Here is a 21,689-nt window from a genome sequence, read left to right as displayed (position 1 = left end):
TGACATAAACTACTTATTCTCCTACCTAAGGGATAACTTCGCTTCCCTAAATTATATCTGGTCTTCTACATACTTGTCCACTGAATTAACTTGCCTATTTCCCCTTCCATCTATCTGCATCCTTTGTGTCTACATCATTAACAAATTTGGATTCTTTACATCTCATTCCCTCATCTAAGTGGATTGTTAGTGATTTTTTAACCTCTAGCTCCAGTAGAGGTTCTGGATGTGAGTTTGCTTGCTGAGCTGAATGGTTTGTTTTCAAACATTTCATTACCAATGAAGCAAGGTAACATCAGTGCGCCTCTGGAGAAGTGCTGTTGGTATGTCCCATTTCTATTTGTGTTTAGATTTCTTTGGGTGGGTGATATCATTTCCGGTTCCTTTTGTCCAAGGGCGGCACAAACCAGGAGCCCCCCCCACCCCCCCCCACCCCCTCAGACCCATAGACTCACTACCTGTAACACCAATGTACAGACTAGCCAAGGAACTCCACCAAGACTAAAATACTTAGAAGACTCACGCCACTCCACCCAAGAATTCCTGAACACCAAAGACACCAAGGTAGATGAGGATGAAATAATGGTTTCCTTTGATGTAACAGCTCTGTTCACATCCATTAACATCAACCTGGCCAAAGAAACACTAACTACACTGCTAGAAGAACCAAAGACACAAACACCAGACAGGGTCAACTTGCCATCAGCAAAGATAACAGCTCGTGGACCTGCACCTTACCACCCACTTCACATTCAATACCAAGTCCTACAAACAAATCAACGGAACACCCATGGGATCACTAATATTAGAAGCAGTAATGCAGAGACTTGAACAAACAGCTCTTCCAACCATCCAACCCGAACTTGGGGGGTGGAACCACTATGTGGATGGCACCTTTGTCACCACCAAACAAAACAAATTAGAGGAAACCCACAACACCACCAATACTATCCTCGTTGGCATAAAATTCACAAAGTGGAGAAGAACAACAACAAACTGTCATTCCTAGATGTCACAGTAGAGCGAACAATCAATGGGGAATTTCATACCTGCGTCTACAGGAAAACAACACACATGGACCAAATACTTAACTACAGAAGCAATCATCCCAGCATCCCCATAACCAAGCTGCATTGGGACATTATTTCAACAAGCCACTACACACTGCAGCAGTGAGGAACTACAAAGAGCAGAAGAGAAAAACTTAGACAGCGTAACCAAGACAAACAGGTACCCAATAAACACAGTCCGCCAATTTCTCAGCAACAAACCCAAACAAGCAGATGCAACATGCCCAGAAACCCTAACAACTTTACCCTACATCTCTGAAATGACTTTCAGACTGCTCAGACCTCTTGGCACATGATAGACCACAAACCTACCAACACACTTAAACAGTGGCTGATGAACTTAAAGACGCTATGCAAATGATGAGCATAATGAATGTCATTTACAAAATACCTTGCAAGGACTGTAACAAACACGACATTGAACAAACAGGCAGAAAACTAGCTACCAGGATACATGAACATCAACTAGCCACAAAAAGAGTCAGGAGTGTGGTGCTGGAAAAGCACAACAGGTCAGGCAGCATCCAAGGAGCAGGAGAATCGACATTTCGGGTATAAGCCCTTCATCAGGATTGAGGCTTGAGAGCCAAGCGGATTGAGAGATAAATGGGGGGGGGGGGGGGAGTGTGGGGCTGGGGGGGAAGGTAGCTGAGAGTGCGATAGGTTCATATGTGGCATTTAGGCGGTTGGCACAGGATTCCCATTTCCTGGCTTGTCTTAGCGTCTCTCATCCGTAGGTGATCAAAGTTTGTGAGAAGATTTGTAGCTCAGGTGCTCATTGTTGTGGTTCTGTTCGCCGAGCTGGGAATTTGTGTTGCAGACGTTTCGTCCCCTGTCTAGGTGACATCCTCGGTGCCGAAAGAATCGAATCCTTCCAGGCTTCACAGGAGGCTCCCAAGCACTGAGGATGTAAACTAGACAGGGGGCGAAACGTCTGCAACATAAATTCCCAGCTCGGCGAACAGAACCACAACAGTGCGATAGGTATTTGAAGGTGAGGGAGAAGGTGATTGGTTGGAGAGGAGAGTGGAGCAGGTAGGTGGGAAGGAAGATAGGTAGGACAGTTCATGATGGTGGTGCCTAGATGGAAGGTAGGATCTGGGATAATGTGGGGGGGAGGGGAAATGAAGAAACTGGTGAAATCCACATTGATCTCATGTCGTTGGAGGGTTCCAAGGCGGAAGATGAGGCTTTCTTCCTTGGGTGGTTAGGGTTTGGCGATGGAGGAGGCCCAGCATCTGCTTGTCCTTTGCGGAGTGGGAGGGGGAGGTAAAGTGCCCAGCCACAGGATGGTGGGGTTGCTTTGTGCGTGTGTCCCGGAGATGTTCTCTGAAGCTTTCTACCTCCTACCCAAGATTCGCAAACTTGACTGCTGCGGCTGACCTATAGTCTCGGCCTGCACCTGCCTCACTGAACTCATCTCCACGTACTTTGATACCATCCTATTCCCCCAGTCCAGGAACTCCCCACCTACATTTGGGATGCCACCCACGCCCTCCTCCACCTCCATGACTTTTGTTTCCCTGGCCCTCAAAGCCTCATTTTTACCATGGACATCCAATCCCTGTACACCTCTTATCTGCCATGACGAAGGCCTCCAAGCCCTCTGTTTCTTCCTCTCCTGGCATCCCCACAGTATCCTTCCACTGACACTTTCATTCAATTGGCTAAACTGGTCTTCACCCTCAATAATTTCTCCTTTGCATCCTCTGACTTCCTCCAGACCAAGCATCTTCTACAAACCCACCGACACTCACAGCTGCCTGGACTACACCTCCTCCCACCCTGCTTCCTGTAAAAATTCTATCTCTTATTCCTAATTTCTCCACCTCTGCTCCTAGGAGGACCAGTTCCACCACAGAACACACCAGACGGCATCCTTCTAAGATCACAACTTTCCCTCCCACATGGTTGATGATGCCGTCCAGCGCATCTCATTCACTTCCCACACCTCTGCCCTCGAACACCACCACTCCAATGGCAACAAAGATGGAACCCCCCCACCCTCCCCTACTGGCACCTTCCCCTATCACGGCAAGAATCGCAAAACCTGTGCCTTCACCTCGGTCCAAGGCCCCAAAGGAGCCTTCCACATCTATCAGAAATTTATCTGCACTTCCACACGTCATTTACTGTATCCATCACTCTTGATGTGGTCTCTACATTGGGGAGACAGGACGCCCTATTGCAGAATGCTTCAGAGAACATCTCCAGGACACAGGCATGTAGCAACCCCATCGCGCTGTGGCCGAACACTTTAACACCCCCTCCCACTCCACCAAGTACATGCAAATGCTGGGCCTCCTCCATCGACAAACCCTAACCACTCGACGCCTGGAGGAAGAAAGCCTCATTTTCTGCTTTGGGACCCTCCAACCACATGGGATTATGTGGATTTCACTAGTTTCCTCATTTCCCCTTCTCCGACCTTATCCCAGATCCAACCTTCCAATTCGGCATCGCCCTCATGACCTGTCCTACCCATCCATCTTCCTTCCCACCTATCCGCTCCACCCTCCTCTCTGACCAATCACCATCAACCCCACCTTCGTCTACCTATTGCATTCTTGCTACTTTCCTCCCAGCCCCACCCCCTCCCATTTATCTCTCAACCCCCTTGGCTCACAAGCCTCATTCCCGATGAAGTGCTTTTACCCGAAACATCGATTCTCCTCCTTGGATGCTGTCTGACCTGCTGTGCTTTTCCAAACCACACTCTTGACCCTGATCTCCAGCATCTGCAGTCCTCACTTTCTTCTAGCCACAAAAAGACACGACCCACTATTTCTTACAGATGAAGGAGGACACCACTTTGACTGGGACAACACATCCATCCTAGGACAAGCCAAACAGAGACTCAATAAGAATTCCTTGAAGCATGTCGAGAGTGTTGCTGGAAAAGCACAAAAGGTCAGGTCCACATCAGGAAAATGAAGGGCTCCAGCCTGAAACATCGATTCTCCTGCTCTTCGGATGCTACCTGACCTGTTGTGCTTTTACAGCAACACACTCTTGACTCTGATCTTCAGCATTAGCAGACCTCACATTCCTTGAAGCATGGCTTTCCAACCGGACCTCTATCAATAAATACATCAATTTGAATCCCATCTACTGTCCTCTGAGAAAAAGAACTGGAAATGATATCATCCACCCATAGAAACCTAAACACATACATAGAAATTGCGACATACCACCAGCAGTTCACCAGAGACTCTCTGATTTTATCTAGTATGGTAATGAAAAGTCTGAAAACAAACTTTCCAGCTCAGCGAGCAAACTTACAGCCTAAGTAGATTGTGTGTAGTTGACTACTGACCACTGTATACAGCGTGTTAACCAGAAGATAACTTGTTTGTTTCCACTGTTTTTTTGTTCATTAACCCAACCTCCATGTACACTAATTCATTATGTCCCTGATCCTATGATTCCTAATTTAATTGAACTTGAGAAGGTGCCAGTGAGCCACTGACATAAATGCAACTGATTGGCTTGGTCGGCCATTTCAGAGGGCAGTTAAGAGTCAATTGTTGTGGGTCTAGTGTCATATGTAGTGTCATAGAATCATATAGCATGGAAACAGACCCTTCAGTCCAATCAGTCCACACTGACCATGTTCCCAAACTAAACTAGTCCTACCTGCCTGCACTTGGCCCATATCCCTTCAACGTTTTCCTATTCACATACTTATCCAAATGCCTTTTAAACATTGCATCCACCACTTCCTCTGGCAGTTCATTTCACACATGAGCCACTCTGTTTTTAAAAAACAAACGTTGCTTTTGCCCTTTATGAAACGTTTTCCTCTCATCTTAAAAATATGCCTCCTAATTGTGGGCCAGACTGAGTAAAGATGGCAGATTTCCTTCCCAAATTTGTGAACCGGATGAGCTTTTTTTTAAGATCGTTTTATGCCCACTGTTACTGAAACTAGGTTTTTATTCCACATTTGTTTAACTGACTGATTTTAAATTTCCCAGCTACAGTTGTAGGATTTGAACTTTATTCCAGAGCATTAGTCCAGACCTCTTGAGTTACTCGTTCAATAACCAAATCACTCAATAAACTGAATAAAATGTTTATTGAAAATCTAAATCTGCTGCATCCATTGTTTATTCATTGCCTGTCCTGCTTGTTACATTAATTTGTAGGATACTTAGAAAACTTAGTGACTATTATTATCACCTTAATAGATTCTCGTATTTTTCCTACTGCTCACGTCAGGCTAAATGGTTTATAGTTTTTCTGTCCCAACTCCCAACCCCTGAATCCCAACCCCAAAACCCCACAAAATGGTTTTGTTTGAAGAATAAATGTTAACCAGATATGCAAGTAGTTCCTGGTCTTCTCAGAATACTGTATAATCTTTTAAGACCTGAAAAAGTAGAAGGGACTTTGGTTAGTATTTTATGAGAAAGATAGTATACTGACACTGCACAGTTCCTTCAATGTTGCCACAAAGGATAATCCTTGATTTGTGCACTGAAATCCCGAACTTGTGTAATGAACCTGATGTCAAATGACAGTGGACTAGCGTTGAACATTTTTAGTGGGAACTTGGATGTTCCTGTGTATTTTTTCGTTGTGGATATTAAAACCAATTTGGCTAGAACTGTTGAAAATTGCTGTCTAATGGCTGTAAAGATATGAAGAAGTGAATTAAGGTCTAATGCTTAAGCCAATGGAAAAGTAAAAATTCATAAGTTTAAACAAATGAACAGCATCAGCTTGGGACTTCATTTGAAAAATTAAAAATTCATCTTGATTCATTAAGTACTGCTTTGAATTTGGATTTGTTGGAACAGAATCAAGGGATATTTGGAAGCATGGTGTCTGATTGAGGAACACTGGATGTTGTTTTTGTGTGGTTGTAGAATAATAATAATGTTGTATGTATTTTAGAATTTGGAAAAACAATGGCAGAAGAAGGAACCAGCATTTCTCCTGGAGACCTTCAAAAAGAAATTAATGAGACATCCACGCCTGAGGAAAATGAGGATTCCTGCATCTCAGATGAAACTCAGGTGAATGGAACTGAGCTTGAGGCTGATGTGTATCGCTATATTAAAGATGATCTTTTTACATCTGAGATTTACAAGATTGAAATACAGAACCTCCCAAAATTTGTAAGTTTCAGTGATTTAAGAAAATTTCTCAGCAGGAATAACTTAGTTCCTCACAAAATCAAACTCTTTGGAAAGCGGCCTTTTGCATTTGTGACTTTTAAAGAGGAGCAAGAACGCGATCGAGCAATGGAGGTCCTTCAGGGGCAAGTTTGGAAAAATAGGAATTTGCATGTCCGATTAGCAAAACCAAAAGCTGATCCTATTGCCAAGAAACGAAAGCAGGAAGGCACTGAGAATGATAATCATGAACAAAAACGTACTGCTCCAGTGAATGTTTTGGACAGACCTTTAAGTGAACAAATTGCTGATGTGGTGACACCCCTTTGGAACATTCCATATGAAGAACAGCTGAAAAAGAAAGAGCAAAATGTCTTACAAGTGTTGGCATTGTTAACTACGTATGTATACTAACTGTGGGATTTTGGGTTTGTTAGTGAAGCAATTAAAAATACATGCCTTTATAAGAACAAGCATGCTATACATTGGCATTTTTTTTAATGCACTTGCCTGATTATCAGAATTCCAACATTATTTTAGACTGTTGAGCTGGAAGTCTTTGCAGGCTGTAAGGATTTTAAATCTGTTGAGTTTTCACCATTCTCGGGTTGTCCTGGTTCAGGTTTAGCATGAGAGGGGAAAAGTATAAAAGAGACCTAAGGGGTAACTTTTTCACGCAGAGGGTGGAGCATGTGTGGAATGGGCTGCTAGAGGAAGTGGTAGATGCTGGTATGATTATAACATCTAAAAGGCAATTGGATGGAGCGATATGGGCCGGCTGCTGGCAGACTGGTTTGGGATATCTGGTCGGCATGGACGAGTTGGACGAGGGTCTGTTTCGGTGCTATGACTCTTTGTCACACCATAGCCAACAAATTACATTCCTGCTCAAATAATAAAACAAAGAATTGTGGATGCCAGAGATCTCAAACAAACAAAAACAGAAATTGGTGGAGATACTCAGCAGATCTGGCAGCATTTATGGACAGAAAACAGAGTTAACATTTCAAGTCTAGTTCTTCACCATTTGAAGCAGCTAGCAAAATAGCTGATGATGAGGAATAGACAGGAAGGTAGTGTTCGTGCTCTGAAATTGTTAATCTCAATGTTGAATCTGTAAGCTACTTAAGTAGAAGATGAGGATACTTAAGTAGAAGATCTTCCCTCAAGCTGGAAGATTTTCACTGGAGCACTCCAGCAGGCTTGAGACTGAAATGTTGGCATGGAAGTGCATGGCAGGCAAGTGGAAGCTCGGGATCATTTTTATGGACACAATGTAGGTGTTCCGCAAAGTACTCACCCATTCTGTATTTCATCTTTTCAATATAGAGGAGAGCGTGAACACCTCCTTCATTGTCTATTATCTGTCCCCACAACCCCAGCTCCTGTCTTCAAATGGTTTGCTTTCAGCACCTAACTAGCTTCTCTTCTTTCCTGGCTTATTATCAGCAAATCCTTTGTCTGCCTAACCTTTTTTCTCTCTCTGGGCTCCATCTCCTCCTATCTGCTCACTCCTTTTCCTCCAACCCTCTGTTATCAGCATATCACCTTTTCTTAGCTGCTTCTAGATCTGAAGAAGGGCCAGTACTCAAAATATCCACTCTGTTTTCTCTCCACAGATGCTGCCAGACCTGCTGTGTTTTTCCAGCAATTTCTGTTTCTGTTTACATTCCTACCCAGCTGGCCAGCATATTTAAGTATGGACCAAGTTCAGTTTAATTCTGTGTATTATTTTGACTGTTGACCAGAGTGAGGAAAGAGAGAATCTGAGACTGGTACAGTTGGGAAAAGGAGTGAGTCAAATAGTCAGGGCAGGCAAGAACAAAGCAGAGAACAAGGTAGGTCTGCTAAACTGTATTGACTTCAATGCAAGAGTTCTAACAGGGAAAGCAGATTAACTCAGGGCATGGTTAGAAACATGGGACTGGGATATCATAACAATTACAGAAATGTGGCTCAGTGATGGACAGGACTGGCAGCTTAATGTTCCAGGATACAAATGCTATAGGAAGGATAGAAAGGGGGGGGGCTAGAGAGGAGGGGGAGTGGCCTTTTTGGTAAGGGATAGCATTACTGCTGTATTTAGAACATAGAACATTACAGCGCAGTATTGGCCCTTTGGCCCTTAATGTTGTGATGACCTGTGGAACCAATCTGAAGCCCATCTGTCCTACAGTATTCCAATGACCATTTAAATGCCCTTAAGGTTGGTGAGTCTGCTACTGTTGCAGGCAGGGTGTTCTATGCCCCTACTACTCTCTGAGTAAAGAAACTATCTCTGACAACTGGCCTATATCTATCACCCTTCAATTTTAAAGCAATGTTCCCTCATCCTAGCCATCACCATCCGAGGAAAAAGGCTCTCACTGTTCACCCTATCTAAACCTCTGATTATCTGAAATGCTAACCTCCTTCTTCTCTAATGAAACCAGCCTCAAGTCCCTCAGGCTTTCCTCATAAGACCTTCCCTCCATACCAGGCAACATCCTAATAAATCTCCTCTCCGATTTCCAAAGCTTCCACATCCTTCCTATAATCCGGTGACCAGCACTGTATGAATACTCCAAGTGCGGCTATACCAGAGTTTTGTACAGCTGCAACATGACCTTGTGGCTCAGAAACTCAATACCCCTACCAATAAAAGCTATGCCTTTTTCCGTATGCCTTCTTAACAACCCTATCAACTTGGGTAGCAACTGTTGTGGTTCTGTTTGCCGAGCTGGGAATTTGTGTTGCAGACGTTTCGTCCCCTGTCTAGGTGACATCCTCAGTGCTTGGGAGCCTCTTGTGAAGCGCTTCTGTGATGCTTCCTCCAGCATTTATAGTGATTTGTATCTGCCCCTTCCGGTTGTCAGTTCCAGCTGTCCGCTGCAGTGGCTAGTATATTGGGTCCAGGTCGATGTGCTTATTGATTGAATCTGTGGATGAATGCCATGCCTCTAGGAATTCCCTGGCTGTTCTCTGTTTGGCTTGTCCTATAATAGTGGCGTTGTCCCAGTCAAACTCATGTTGCTTGTCATCTGAGTGTGTGGCTACTAAGGATAGCTGGTCGTGTCGTTTCGTGGCTGGTTGGTGTTCATGGATGCGGATCATTAGCTGTCTTCCTGTTTGTCCTATGTAGTGTTTTGTGCAGCCCTTGCATGGGATTTTGTACACTACATTGGTTTTGCTCATGCTGGGTATCGGGTCCTTCGTCCTGGTGAGTTGTTGTCTGAGAGTGGCTGTTGGTTTGTGTGCTGTTATGTGTCCTAGTGGTCGCAGTAGTCTGGCTGTCAGTTCGGAAATGCTGTGTACAAAATCCCATGCAAGGGCTGCACAAAACACTACATAGGACAAACAGGAAGACAGCTAATGATCCGCATCCATGAACACCAACTAGCCACAAAACGACACGACCAGCTATCCTTAGTAGCCACACACTCAGATGACAAGCAACATGAGTTTGACTGGGACAACACCACTATTATAGGACAAGCCAAACAGAGAACAGCCAGGGAATTCCTAGAGGCATGGCATTTATCCACAGATTCAATCAATAAGTACATCGACCTGGACCTATACCGACCACTGCAGCGGACAGCTGGAACTGGCAACCTGAAGCGGCAGACACAAATCACTATAAATGCCAGAGGAAACATCACAGAAGCGCTTCACAAGAGGCTCCCAAGCACTGAGGATGTCACTTAGACAGGGGACGAAATGTCTGCAACACAAATTCCCAGCTCGGCGAACAGAACCACAACAACGAGCACCCGAGCTACAAATCTTCTCACAAACTTTGAACATCTATGGGTAGCAACTTTCAGGGATCTATGTACATGGACACAGAGATCTCTCTGTTCATCTACACTGCCAAGACCCTTACCATTAGCCCAGTACTCTTTATTCCTGTTGCTCCTTCCAAAGTGAATCACCTCACACTTTTCTGCATTAAACTCCATTTTTCACCTCTCAGCCCAGGTCTGCAGCTTATCTATGCCCCTCTGTAATCTGCAACATCCTTCGGCACTGTCCAACTTTAGTCTACTAACCCGTCGTTCTGCGCCCTCATCCAGCTCATTTATAAAAATGGCAAACCGCTTGTGGACCCAAAACAGATCTTTGTGGTATACCACTAATAACTAAACTCTAGGATGCTTTCAGCTAGCCAATTTCTAAAACGCACCGCTAAATGGCTCTCAATCCCACGCCTCCATATTTTGTGCAATAACCTATCGTGGAATACCTTATCAAATGCCTTACTGAAATCCATATACACCACATCAGCTGTTTTATCCTCATCCATCTGTGGTCACCTTCTCAAATAACTTAATATGTATTTTGTGAGGCACAAACTATCCTTCACAAAACTGCGTTGATTATACCTAATCAACTTATTCCTTTCTAGATTATTATGATTTCTATCTCTTCTAACCTTTTCCCACACTTTACCCACAACCAAAGTAAGGCTCTCTGGTCTATAATTACCAGGGTTCTCTCCACACTCCTCCTTGAACAAGGGAACGACATTTGCTATCCTTCAGTATTTTGGCATTATTCCTGTAGACAATGATGACGTAAAGGTCAAAGCCAAAGGCTCTGCCCTGGCTTCCCAGAGAATCCGAGGATAAATCCCATCCTGCCCAGGGGAGTTATCTATTTTCACACTTTCCAGAATTGCTAACACCACCTCCTTGTGAACCTCAGTTCTGTCTCGTCTAGTAGCCTGTATCTCAGCATTCTCCTTGACAACATTGTCTTTTTACAGTGTAAATACTGACAAAAAAAATTCATTTAGTGTTTCTCCTATCTCCTCGGACTCGACACACAACTTCCCACTACTGTTCCTGATTGTGACCCTAATCTTATTCTAGTCATTCCTTTATTCCTGATATACCCATAGAAAGCTTTAGGGTTTTCCTTGATCATATCTGCCAGCGACTTTTCATGTCCCCTCCTGGCTCCTCTTAGTTCTCTCTTTCTTTCGGTCTTTCCTGGCTAACGTATAACTCTCAATCGCCCTAAGTGAGCCTTAACATCTCATCCTAACATAAGCCTTCTTCTTCCTCTTGACAAGAGACTCAACTTCTTTAGTAAACCATGGCTCCTTTGCTCATCCACTTTCTCCCTGCCTGACAGGTACATACTTAGCAAAGACATGCAGTAGCTGTTCCTTGAATAAGCTCCACATTTCAATTGTGCCCCTCCCCTGCAGTTTCTTTCCCCATCCATCCTAAATCTTGCCCAATCGCATCATAATTGCCTTTCCCCCAGCTATAACTCTTGCCCTGTGTATATACCTATCCCTTTCCATTGCTAAAGTGAACATAACCAAATTGTGGTTACGATTATCAGAGTGCTCACCTACCTCCAAATCTGACACCTGCCTGGGTTCATTACTCAGTATCAAATCCAAGGGAGAATATTCCTGGGAATACATCCAGGGAAGTTATTTGAGTGGAACTGAGAAATAAGAAAGGGATGATCATCTTATTGGGATTGTAATATATATATATATACCCCCTAATAGTCAGGGGGAAATTGAGAAACAAATTTGTAAGGAGATTTCAGTTATCTGTAAGAATAATAGGTGGTTATGGTAGGTGATTATAACTTTCTAAACATAGACTTGGACTGCCATAGTGTGAAGGGTTTAATGGAGAAGAAACGTAAGTGTGTACAAGAACATTTTCTCATTCAGTATGTGGATGTATCTACAAAACGTGACCTACTCTTGGGAAATAAGGCAGGGCATGTGACTGAGGTATCAGCGGGGGAGCACTTTAGGGCCAGCGACCATAATTCTATTAGTTTTAAATAGTGATGGAAAAGTATAGACCAGATCTAAAAGTTGAAGTTCTAAATTGGAGAAAGGCTAATTTTGACAGTGTTAGACAAGAACTTTCAAAAGCTGATTGGGGCAGATGTTTGCAGATAAAGGGACAGCTGGAAAATGGGAAACCTTCAAAAATGAGATAACAAGAGTCCAGAGACAAGGTATTCCTGTTAGGGTGATAGGAAAGGCTGGTAGGTTTAGGGAATGCTAGATGACTAGAGAAATTGAGGTTTTGTTAAGAAAAACGAAACATATGTCAGGTATAGAGAGATTGAGTGAATCCTTAGAAGAGTATAAAGGCAGTAGGAGTATACTTAAGAGGGAAATCAGGAAGGAAAAAAGGGGACATGAGATAGCTTTGGCAAATAGGGTTAAAGAGAATCCAAAGGTATTTTATAAATACATTAAGGACAAAAGTGTAATTAGGGAGAGAATAGGGCCCTCAAAGATCAGCAAGGCAGCCTACGTGTGTAGCTGCGGGAGATAGTAAGTGAGTATTTTGCATCTGTGCTTACTGTGGAAAAGGACATGGAAGATTACCCTTGAACTCTGTGGGAAGCTAGGGAAATGATTGCTGGGTCCCTTACTGAGATAGTTACAGGTGGGTTGCTGGAAGACTGGAGGATGGCTAATATGGAGCCACTATTTAAGAAAGGTGGGAAGGAAAAGCCAGGGAACTTTAGACCAGTGAGCCTGACATTGGTGGTGGGCAAGTTGTTGGAAGGACTCCTGATGGATAAGATTTACATGTATTTGGAAAAGCAGGGACTCATTAGGGATAGTCAGCATGACTTTGTGCATGGAAAAATAATGTCTCTCAAACTTGATTGAATTTTTTGAAGACGTAACAAAGAGGATTGATGAGGGCAGAGCGGTAAATGTGATCTATATGGATTTTACTAAGATGTTTGACAAGGTTCTTCACGTGAGATTGGTTAGCAAGGTTAGATCTCATGGAATACAGGGAGAACTAGCCATTTGGATACAGCACTTGCTCGAAGGTAAAAGACAGAGGGTGGCGGTGGAGAGTTGTTTTTCAGACTGGAGGCCTGTGACCAATGGAGTGCCACAAGGATCAGTGCTGGATCCAATGCTTTTCGTCATTTATGTAAATGATTTGGATGCGAGCATAAGAGGTATAGTTAGTAAGTTTGCAGATGACACGAAAATTGGAGGTGTAGTGGATAGCAAAGAAGGTTACCTCCGATTACAATGGGATCTTGATCAGATGGGCCAGTGGGCTGAGAAGTGGCAGGTGGAGTTTAATTCAGATAAATGTGAGGTGCTGCATTTTGGAAAAACAAATCCAATCTTAGCATTATACATTTAATGCTAAGATCCTGGGGAGTGTTGCACCATAGAGTGCAAGTTCATAGTTCCTTTAAAGTAGAGTTACAGGAAGATAGAATAGTGAGGATGGCATTTGGTATACTTTCCTTTATTGGTCAGAGCGTTGAGTATAGGAGTTGGGAGGTCATGTTCCAGCTATACAGAACATTGGTTAGGCCACTTTTGGAATATTTCATGCAATTCTGGTATCCTTCCTATGTTGTGAAACTTGAAAGGATTCATAAAAGATTTACAAGGATGTTGCCAGGGTTGGAAGATTTCAGCTATAGAGAGAGGCTGAATTGGGTGGTACTGTTTACCCTGGAGCATCGGATACTGAGGGGTGACCTTATAGAGGTTTATAAAATCATGATGGGCATGGATAGGGTAAATAGACAAGGTCTTTTCCCAGGGATGGGGGAGTCCAGAACTAGAGGGCGTAGGTTTAGAGTAAGATGGGAAAGATGGGCAACATTTTCAAACAGAGGGTGGTGCATGTATGGAATGAGTTGCCAGAGGAAGTGGTGGATGTTCGTACAATTACAACATTTAAAAGGCATCTGGATGGGAATATGAATAGGAAGGGCTTAGAAAGAAATAGGCCAAGCATTGGCACATGAGACTAGATTAGGTTAGGACATCTGGTTGGCATGGACTAGTTGGACTGAAGGGTCTCTTTCTGTGCTGTACTCTATGACTCTTTGGCTGCTCTGTGGCTCACAGAGGCACTGCCTCACTGGAAGGCAGTTAATTGAGGATACTTCAATGTCAGCGGTGGCCCTGGTGGCAGTCTCTTAATTTCCCCACTGGTAAAATATGGTCATGTGGTCAGCTCTCACCTTTTGTTGTGGTGATGGTAATTTCTTCCCTGCTCGTAAAGAAATAAGTGCCATGAGGGTATCTGCACTTGAAATATAAATGCTTTAGTCTGGTTTGGAGGACAGTTTTAGTTTTGTTGTGACTTAGGGGAGGGGCGGGGGGAGGTGAATCTTTATTTTGAACTGAAATTTTGGAAATGCATCCCACAGTTAAATAATGACCACACTCTGTCACTGCTGTGAGAAGCTGAACCTTTGGAAGTAATTAAGCATCCCAGACGTTTAAATGGATATTGGGTCAGAGCGCCAAGAAGCAGTGTCTGTAGAGAAAGTATTGCTGTGTAACATTGGTCTCTGACCATTGAGAAGTCTAATATTCTGACTCAAGTAGAAATTTAAGATCCCAAGAGATTTATATAACAACTTAAGTTTGAAGTGCATTGATGATGATTAAACACCAATCTTAACCAAGGTGTTACACAACAAAATTCATATCAGTCTTTGGCTTTTTAAAATATGGTTGAGTGAAATCTAATTCTTCTTCCCCATATATTTTGTTTTTAAAATATTAGAGAAATAGGCACTCATAATCGAGCCTTTGTGCCATGGGTATTTCAACAGAAAAAGATGTTTGGTGGAACCTGTTGTCCATTGGAGGGAGTGAAGCCGTCACCACTGCAGGTATATTAATATCCAGAACATCACATAACAATACAAATTCACCCTTGCACACCTCAGTTTTGAGTGAGCAATTGTGACTATGGTGGGAGTAGAGAATATCTAAAATTCAGGTGTGTTACTGTAGTTGCCCAAAGTTGATCTTCAGATTTTCTGGTTCCAAGCATTTATCAACTCTTCTGGATGCAAACAGGTCCCATCTGGTCAATTTAATGAAACTTAAATAACCCAGGAAACTGCAAAACTTCCAATCAGTAGTTGAGTCAAATGATGTCTTTGTGATGGAAATAAATAGTTTCAGGGACTCGAGGGAAAAAATGAATATTGAAAGCTCTATGCCAATGGGAAAGGACAGCACAACCTTTTAGCTAATGGTGTGTTTCTGGTCTAGCAAACTTTGAAGTTAGTGAATAGCCATTTTGGCCATATACATGAGAATGCACTCTTGTCACCATCTTTGAATTGTCACCTAACTTTGTAAAATCCTAACTGGCATACAACCTGAATCCGTCAAGTGTCATGGAATGTGGCACTATGGTGCTGCAGGTTTGGTATTTGTATTGATTATGGCTTCAATTCTGCCAGTTGATTTCCAGCGTTGCAATTTCTGTTTCAGACTGAATACCGTAACAAGTGCGAATTTCTAATTGGCGTTGGAGCAAATGGAGAAGATAAAACTATAGGATGTCGTTTGGGTAAATACAAGGGAGGATCGTGTGCAGTTGTAGAGCCATTTGATACTGTTCATATTCCAGCCAAAGCAAAGGAGGTTGTGAAGGCATTTCAGAACTACATAAGGTTAGTAAAGCCACTCACTATTTCAGTGGATTACCATGTTGTTTTTCTCTCTATAGTTGGACTATTACAGTACTGCTCCTTACTTCTTTTCTGCTATTGCTTTTATTTACCTGCCCTAGAAATAGTACCATTTCTTCACTTGAAAACCAGTACAGTCAGTAATCTTATGTCCCTGTTCTTCAGTATCCTTAATGTTGGCTTGAGGGAGGATATTTGTTTTGGACAGGCTGGGTATCTTAGTTCATTTTTATTGATTGATATATACACATACAAATGGTAGTCTAGTGTGGGATTCAGACCTGTGCTATTTGCCTGTAGCTACTTCTCTGAAATACCAATTGTATTTTTATTATGATGCTCTTCAGAATTCAGTATTGTAATCAGGGCTTCCTTTTTTTAAAACTAAACAAAAAAGGGGACCCAGAGAAATTGTTTCTGAAACACTTTAGTGGCTGTTGTAGAGACATGGTTGTCTTAGCCAGGACTATAAACAAAACTGAAGGTGATTCCAGGTGACTGCCGTAGTTGTGGATATGTTTGCTGAGCTGGGAAGTTGATTTGCAGATGTTTTGTCCCCTGTCGTGGTGACCTCTGCAGTGCTTTGGAACCTGCTGTGAAGCACTGCAGTACTGTGTCTTCTGAAATTTATTTGGATCTGTTCCTGTTACTTCTGATTGCTGATTCCGGTTGTTCATTGTAGTGGCCAGTATAATGGGTTCTAGGTCTATGTGTTTGTTGATGGATTCTGTGGCTGAGTGCCGTGCTTCTAGAAATTCTCTTAGAGAAAAAAAAACCTACAAATGCTTGAATCCAAGGTGGACAAGCAGGAGGCTGGAAGAACACAGCAAGTCAGGCAGTATCAGGAGGGTTACACCTGAAATGTTGACTTGTCCACCTCCTTATGCTGCCTGGCTTGCTGTGTTCTTCTAGCCTCTAGAAACTCTGTGGTTGTCCTATGATCATTGTGATATCCTAGTTGAATTTATGGTCCTTGTCATCTGTGTGTATGGTTACTAGGGACAGCTGGTTGTGGTGTTTAGTGGCTAGTTGATATAAAAAAATCTCAGAACTAAGAGCCAGACTTCTCTGACCACTTGGATTCATGACAGCCCATAAACTGACAGCCATGCTCAGTCAACGACTCACCAAAACAAAAGACCCGAGACCCATTACATACAAAACTAATGTAATATACAAGATTCCATGCAAAGACTGCATGAACACTACTTAGGATAAACAGGCAGACAACTAGCAATCCTCATCCATGATCACCAACTATCCACTAAACGCCACAACCAGCTGCCCCTAATAACCATACGCACAGATGTCAAGGACCACAAGTTCGACTGGGACAACTCAACAATCATAGGACAAGCTAAACAGAGGACACCCAGAGAATTTCTAGAAGCATGGCACTCATCCACAAACTCCAACACCATCACATAGACCTAGACCCAATATGCCAGCCACCACAACGAGCAACTGGAAGCAGCAGGAACGGAACCAAATAAATTTCAGAAGGCGCAGTACAGCAGTGCTTCCCAGGAGGCTCCACAGCACTGAAGATGTCACCTAGGCAGGGGACAAAACTTGTGCAAATCAACTTCCCAGCTCACCGAACATACAGCTATGGAAACCAGCACCTGAGCTACAAATCTTTATGCAAAATTTGAATTCCAGGTGACTGCAATCATATGATATAGAAGCAGAACACCGATTGTAGTAATCCATTCAAGTAGAGTCACCATTCAGATTAGTTTTAGCCAGTTTGCCACTGTGGTTGCAAGCTGTCAGAAAGGGCATTTGCAGCAAATTGGATTGTGCTGAAATAATTCACATTCAGGCTGCTGATGAAGCCAAGGAGAGAGACCCTCATTTTCCTAAACCCCACTTCATTTAAATGTTTATTATATTTCTGACATTTTTGTTTTGTTTGCAGGTTATCTCCTTATTCTGTGTATTGCCCAGAAACGTATGAAGGTCACTGGAAGCAGTTGACTGTACGCATTACTAGAGCCAAGCATATCATGGCTATAATCTACTTCAATCCTCAGGTACTGTTATTAGTAATTAAGTTTTTAAAGTTAATTTGTCTAATACTTTTATGCCTCAGTATTAATGAAGAGAAATTGGACATAGATTGCTTTGAATTTTTCTGAGTAATCTTGAAAACATGGCTAAACTGTTTGAATAAATGTTAGTATTGGTTATCTATCTTTTTATTTATCATGTTTCTGTGTCTTATACCTGCTTGTTGTTGGTAGGAAAATGCCTTCAGTCTCAAGTTTTGCTTCAGTGATAGTTTGACTTGTGAATGTTGCCCTGAATTATTGCTCTGACTACTGAATTGTTAATTACATCACACTCATTTCAAAGCAGTTTCACAAAACCTTCTCTGGGGCTGTTGTTGACTAGCAGTTCTAAAGCATGAAACACAATAACAAAGAATAGAGAATTGTTGGAGGCTGCTCTTTTAGTGACTGCTCATGTCTTAAGTTCTATGAAACCTCTGTTTTCAGGAAATAGATATTTTGGCATCAATTGTCAAGATAGATTCAACCAATCATTTTTTTTCTTCTGCATTGTACCATTTGAATTTTTAACCCCCAGTAGATTTTAAGTAATACTTGAGAATCTGCTATAAAACATTAACACATCTCTTTTGACAGTAGTGGCTGTGTCGGCATATATATGAAGATTGCTACATCATCTGAATTTCTAGTTTATTACACACTGAAAACACACTGTTTTTGAAAGTGAATTTCTCTTCCATTCTTCCTCCTTACCCGAGGATTGCTGTATTCTTACTCAGTCCTGATCTAGTCTAGGCCCTACGGCTTTGAGCTGCCTGAGTGAGACAGTGAAAAGGTGTTACTTGCATTTTTTCAACATTTGGACAGTGTTCTTGATGAAATTTAGAGATTTTTTACTGGGTTTTGCATTTTCTGTACAATTATATGCATTGCACTTAATTTTGAAACTCGGTTTATGTTGCTTCTTAAACTTGCACAATCTTTTTCTGCCTCTTTTGTTTGCTGAAGTGTCTTTTCAGTCCCTGTCTCTCTCTATCTCTCTATTTATAGAAACTAACTAAACCAAAACTACAAGAACTGCAAGGTGAATTAGCCAAATATTTCACAGAAGGTGATGGGAAGGATTGTGGAGTAACCTCGCTCTACTTTGCTGAAGAAGGTCAAAGGTAAGGAATTATCCAGATTTGTAAAGTTGTGCTTAGCACCAACTTCAATGGATGTCAAAATTTCTTATTACCTGATTCTCAATCCACCCAGACTACTGATTCATTCTTTTATATAATCAAATCACAAAAATACAGGTGCAAACAAAAACTGGAGAGGAATTAAAGATGCATTTTAATAGACTAAAAGCAAGAACAAGTGATGAAAGCAGGGAAGTGGAAAATTTAGAAAAATAACTAGTTAGGAAGGGGGTAACAAGGCTGTCAATCAGTGGAAAAATGAGTCAGTCCAGTATCATTAAATTATACAATAATGCAGCACAGAGGAAGACCATTCAGCCCCTTTAGTCTGTGCTGGCTCTTTAGAAGAGCAATATAGTTGGTTCCCACCTCCCCTGCTTTGGGCTTCTTTCAATACCCAATTTATCCAACATTGTTCAATGGATGATTACTTTAATTATTGTGGTATCTCATTCTCTCAATACTGAAAATCAGTTTCACCTTAAGTTCATAAGCGGAAATCCTGAATTTAAGTCCAAGGTGCTGTTCGTAAATGTACTTACTCCCCAGTCACATGGTCCAAGGCAAGTCTTCCAAGTTGAGAGATTTTCTGCATAAGGAATATTAGTGTGACCTTTCCAAATTTATTTTATCCACTTTCTAAAAAAAACCCATCCAACCAGACATATTGATTATCTGTATCTGTGACACCTTCAATTATAACCCATTTAATTCAGTAGGAATTAACATTTGATTGCATAAAACCTATCCTTACAGTTCAAATCTTCAATCTATCCATGTTTTTCATAATCCATTGGTATAAATCAGGATATGGCACTTCAAATTACAACAGGCCTGAGTTGTATATTTTTAAAGTTTTTAATAGGATATTGGTGTCACAAGGGAACATCTGTTGCACATTCCTTCCTAGATGCCCTTGAACTGAGTGGCTTGCTCACATTGTGATGGATCTGGAGTCACGAATGTCAGACTGGGTGAGGATGGTATATTTCCTTCCCTAAAGGACATTAATGAACCAGATGAGTTTTTCAATGATGGTTTTATGCCATAATGATATGGTCTAGATTTCAATTCCAGGTTCTATTCATTCATTTAATTTAAATTCCACCAACTTCCATCATGGAATTTGAACACATTCCAGGAGAATGGTAATCAGGCCATTATGATACTACTGTGCTACCATTTGAGGGAATGATGTCCTCATCAGACATTGAATAATCATTCAGTAATTTGCTGTTTGTGGGACCCCTGGCTGCAAATTGCTCACATGACAACACTGAATGTTTATAAAATGCTTCAGATAACGGGATTGTTATCGAAGTGCAAATTCTTATTTCGTAAACAGTTATTTGTCAAAATCTTGAACTGATATAAATACATTTGTTTTTTAACTTGCAGCCAAAGTTTTAGAAGCAAAGCATCATTTTTGAATCTAAGGGTTTTTGTTTTAAATGGTTCCAGAAAATCTCCCAACTTGGAAGACTTGCCTTTGGAACATGTGACTGGAGAGAAGTACATATACGAAGAGCTCCTTGGACTTAAATTCAGGATTTCTCCTCATGCATTTTTTCAGGTGAAATTGATTTTCAGTATCTGAGAGATTTGTTGAATTTGAACAAGGCAAATCAAGGCAGGACTTAGACACTTAATGGCAGTGATCTTGGGGACTGTTGCTGAACAAAGAGATCTTGGGGTGCAAGTTCATTGTTCCTTGAGGATGGAATCACAGGTAGAGATGGTAGTCAAGAAGGCATTTGATTTGCTTTTCTTTATTGGTCAGAGCATTGAGTATAGGAGTCGGGAGGTCATTGGCTGTAAAGGACATTGGTTAGGCCACTTTTGAAATACTGCAAGCAATTCTGATCTCCCTGCTATAGGAAAGATGTTGTTAAGTTTGAAAGGGTGCTGAAAAGATTTACATGTTGCCAGGGAGTACTTGAGCTGCAAAGACAGACTATAGAGACTGAGGATACTTTTCCTGGAGCTGGAAGCTGGGGGATGACTTTATAGAAGTTTATATAAGCATGGATAGGGTGACTAGCCAAGATCTTTGTTCCAAGATAGGGAGTTCAGAATTAGAGAGCTCAGGTTTAAGGTGAGAGAGGAAATATTTCAAAGGGACCTAAGGGGCAATCTTTTCATGCAGAGGGTGGTGCGTGTATGGAATGAGCTACAGGAGGAAGTGATGGAGGCTGGTACAATTACAACATTTAAAAAGCATCTGGTTGGGTAAATGAACAGGAAGGGTTTAGAGGGATATGGACCAAATGCTGGCATATGGGACGAGATGAATTTAGAATTTCTGGTCGGCATTGACGAATTGGACTGAAGGGTCTGTTTCCGTGCTGTATATAGAATCATAGAGATGTACTGCATGGAAACAGACCCTTTGGTCCAAACCATCCATGCCGACTAGATATCCCAACCCAATCTAGTCCCACCTGCCAGCACCCGGCCCATATCCCTCCAAACCCTTCCTATTCATATACCCATCCAAATGCCTCTTAAATGTTACAATTGTACCAGCCTCCACCACATCCTCTAGCAGCTCATTCCATACCCGTACCACCCTCTCCGTGAAAAAGTTGCCCCTTAGGTCTCTCTTATATATTTCCCCCTCTCACCCTAAACCTATGCCCTCTAGTTCCCCAGGGAAAAGACTTTGCCTATTTAACCTATCCATGCCCCTCATAATTTTGTAAACCTCTATAAGGTCACCCCTCAGCCTCCGATACTCCAGGGAAAACAGCCCCAGCCTGTTCAGCCTCTCCCTGTAGCTCAGATCCTTCAACCCTGGCAACATCCTTGTAAATCTTTTCTGAACCCTTTCAAGTTTCACAACAT

At 42.1% G+C, this 21,689-nt stretch overlaps 1 protein-coding gene across 4 annotated transcripts in view; it reads left to right on the top strand.

Annotated features, from left to right (window-relative positions):
- Window positions 1–21,689, top strand: part of trmt2a (tRNA methyltransferase 2 homolog A) — a 40,928-nt gene that overhangs the window by 2,785 nt on the left and 16,454 nt on the right. For all 4 annotated transcript variants that reach the window (XM_043715423.1, XM_043715424.1, XM_043715425.1 and 1 more), the window contains exons 2-7: window positions 5,970–6,591; window positions 14,725–14,833; window positions 15,447–15,628; window positions 17,568–17,682; window positions 18,712–18,827; window positions 20,307–20,418. In XM_043715423.1, coding sequence (XP_043571358.1) covers window positions 5,984–6,591; window positions 14,725–14,833; window positions 15,447–15,628; window positions 17,568–17,682; window positions 18,712–18,827; window positions 20,307–20,418 — 1,242 coding nt within the window. In that variant the 5' untranslated portion in view covers window positions 5,970–5,983. The remainder of the gene's footprint in view (window positions 1–5,969; window positions 6,592–14,724; window positions 14,834–15,446; window positions 15,629–17,567; window positions 17,683–18,711; window positions 18,828–20,306; window positions 20,419–21,689) is intronic.

This window comes from Chiloscyllium plagiosum, chromosome 25 (assembly GCF_004010195.1).
Source record: "Chiloscyllium plagiosum isolate BGI_BamShark_2017 chromosome 25, ASM401019v2, whole genome shotgun sequence".
Classification (NCBI taxonomy): domain Eukaryota; kingdom Metazoa; phylum Chordata; class Chondrichthyes; order Orectolobiformes; family Hemiscylliidae; genus Chiloscyllium; species Chiloscyllium plagiosum.
This window is presented reverse-complemented; position numbering and strand designations above follow the sequence as displayed.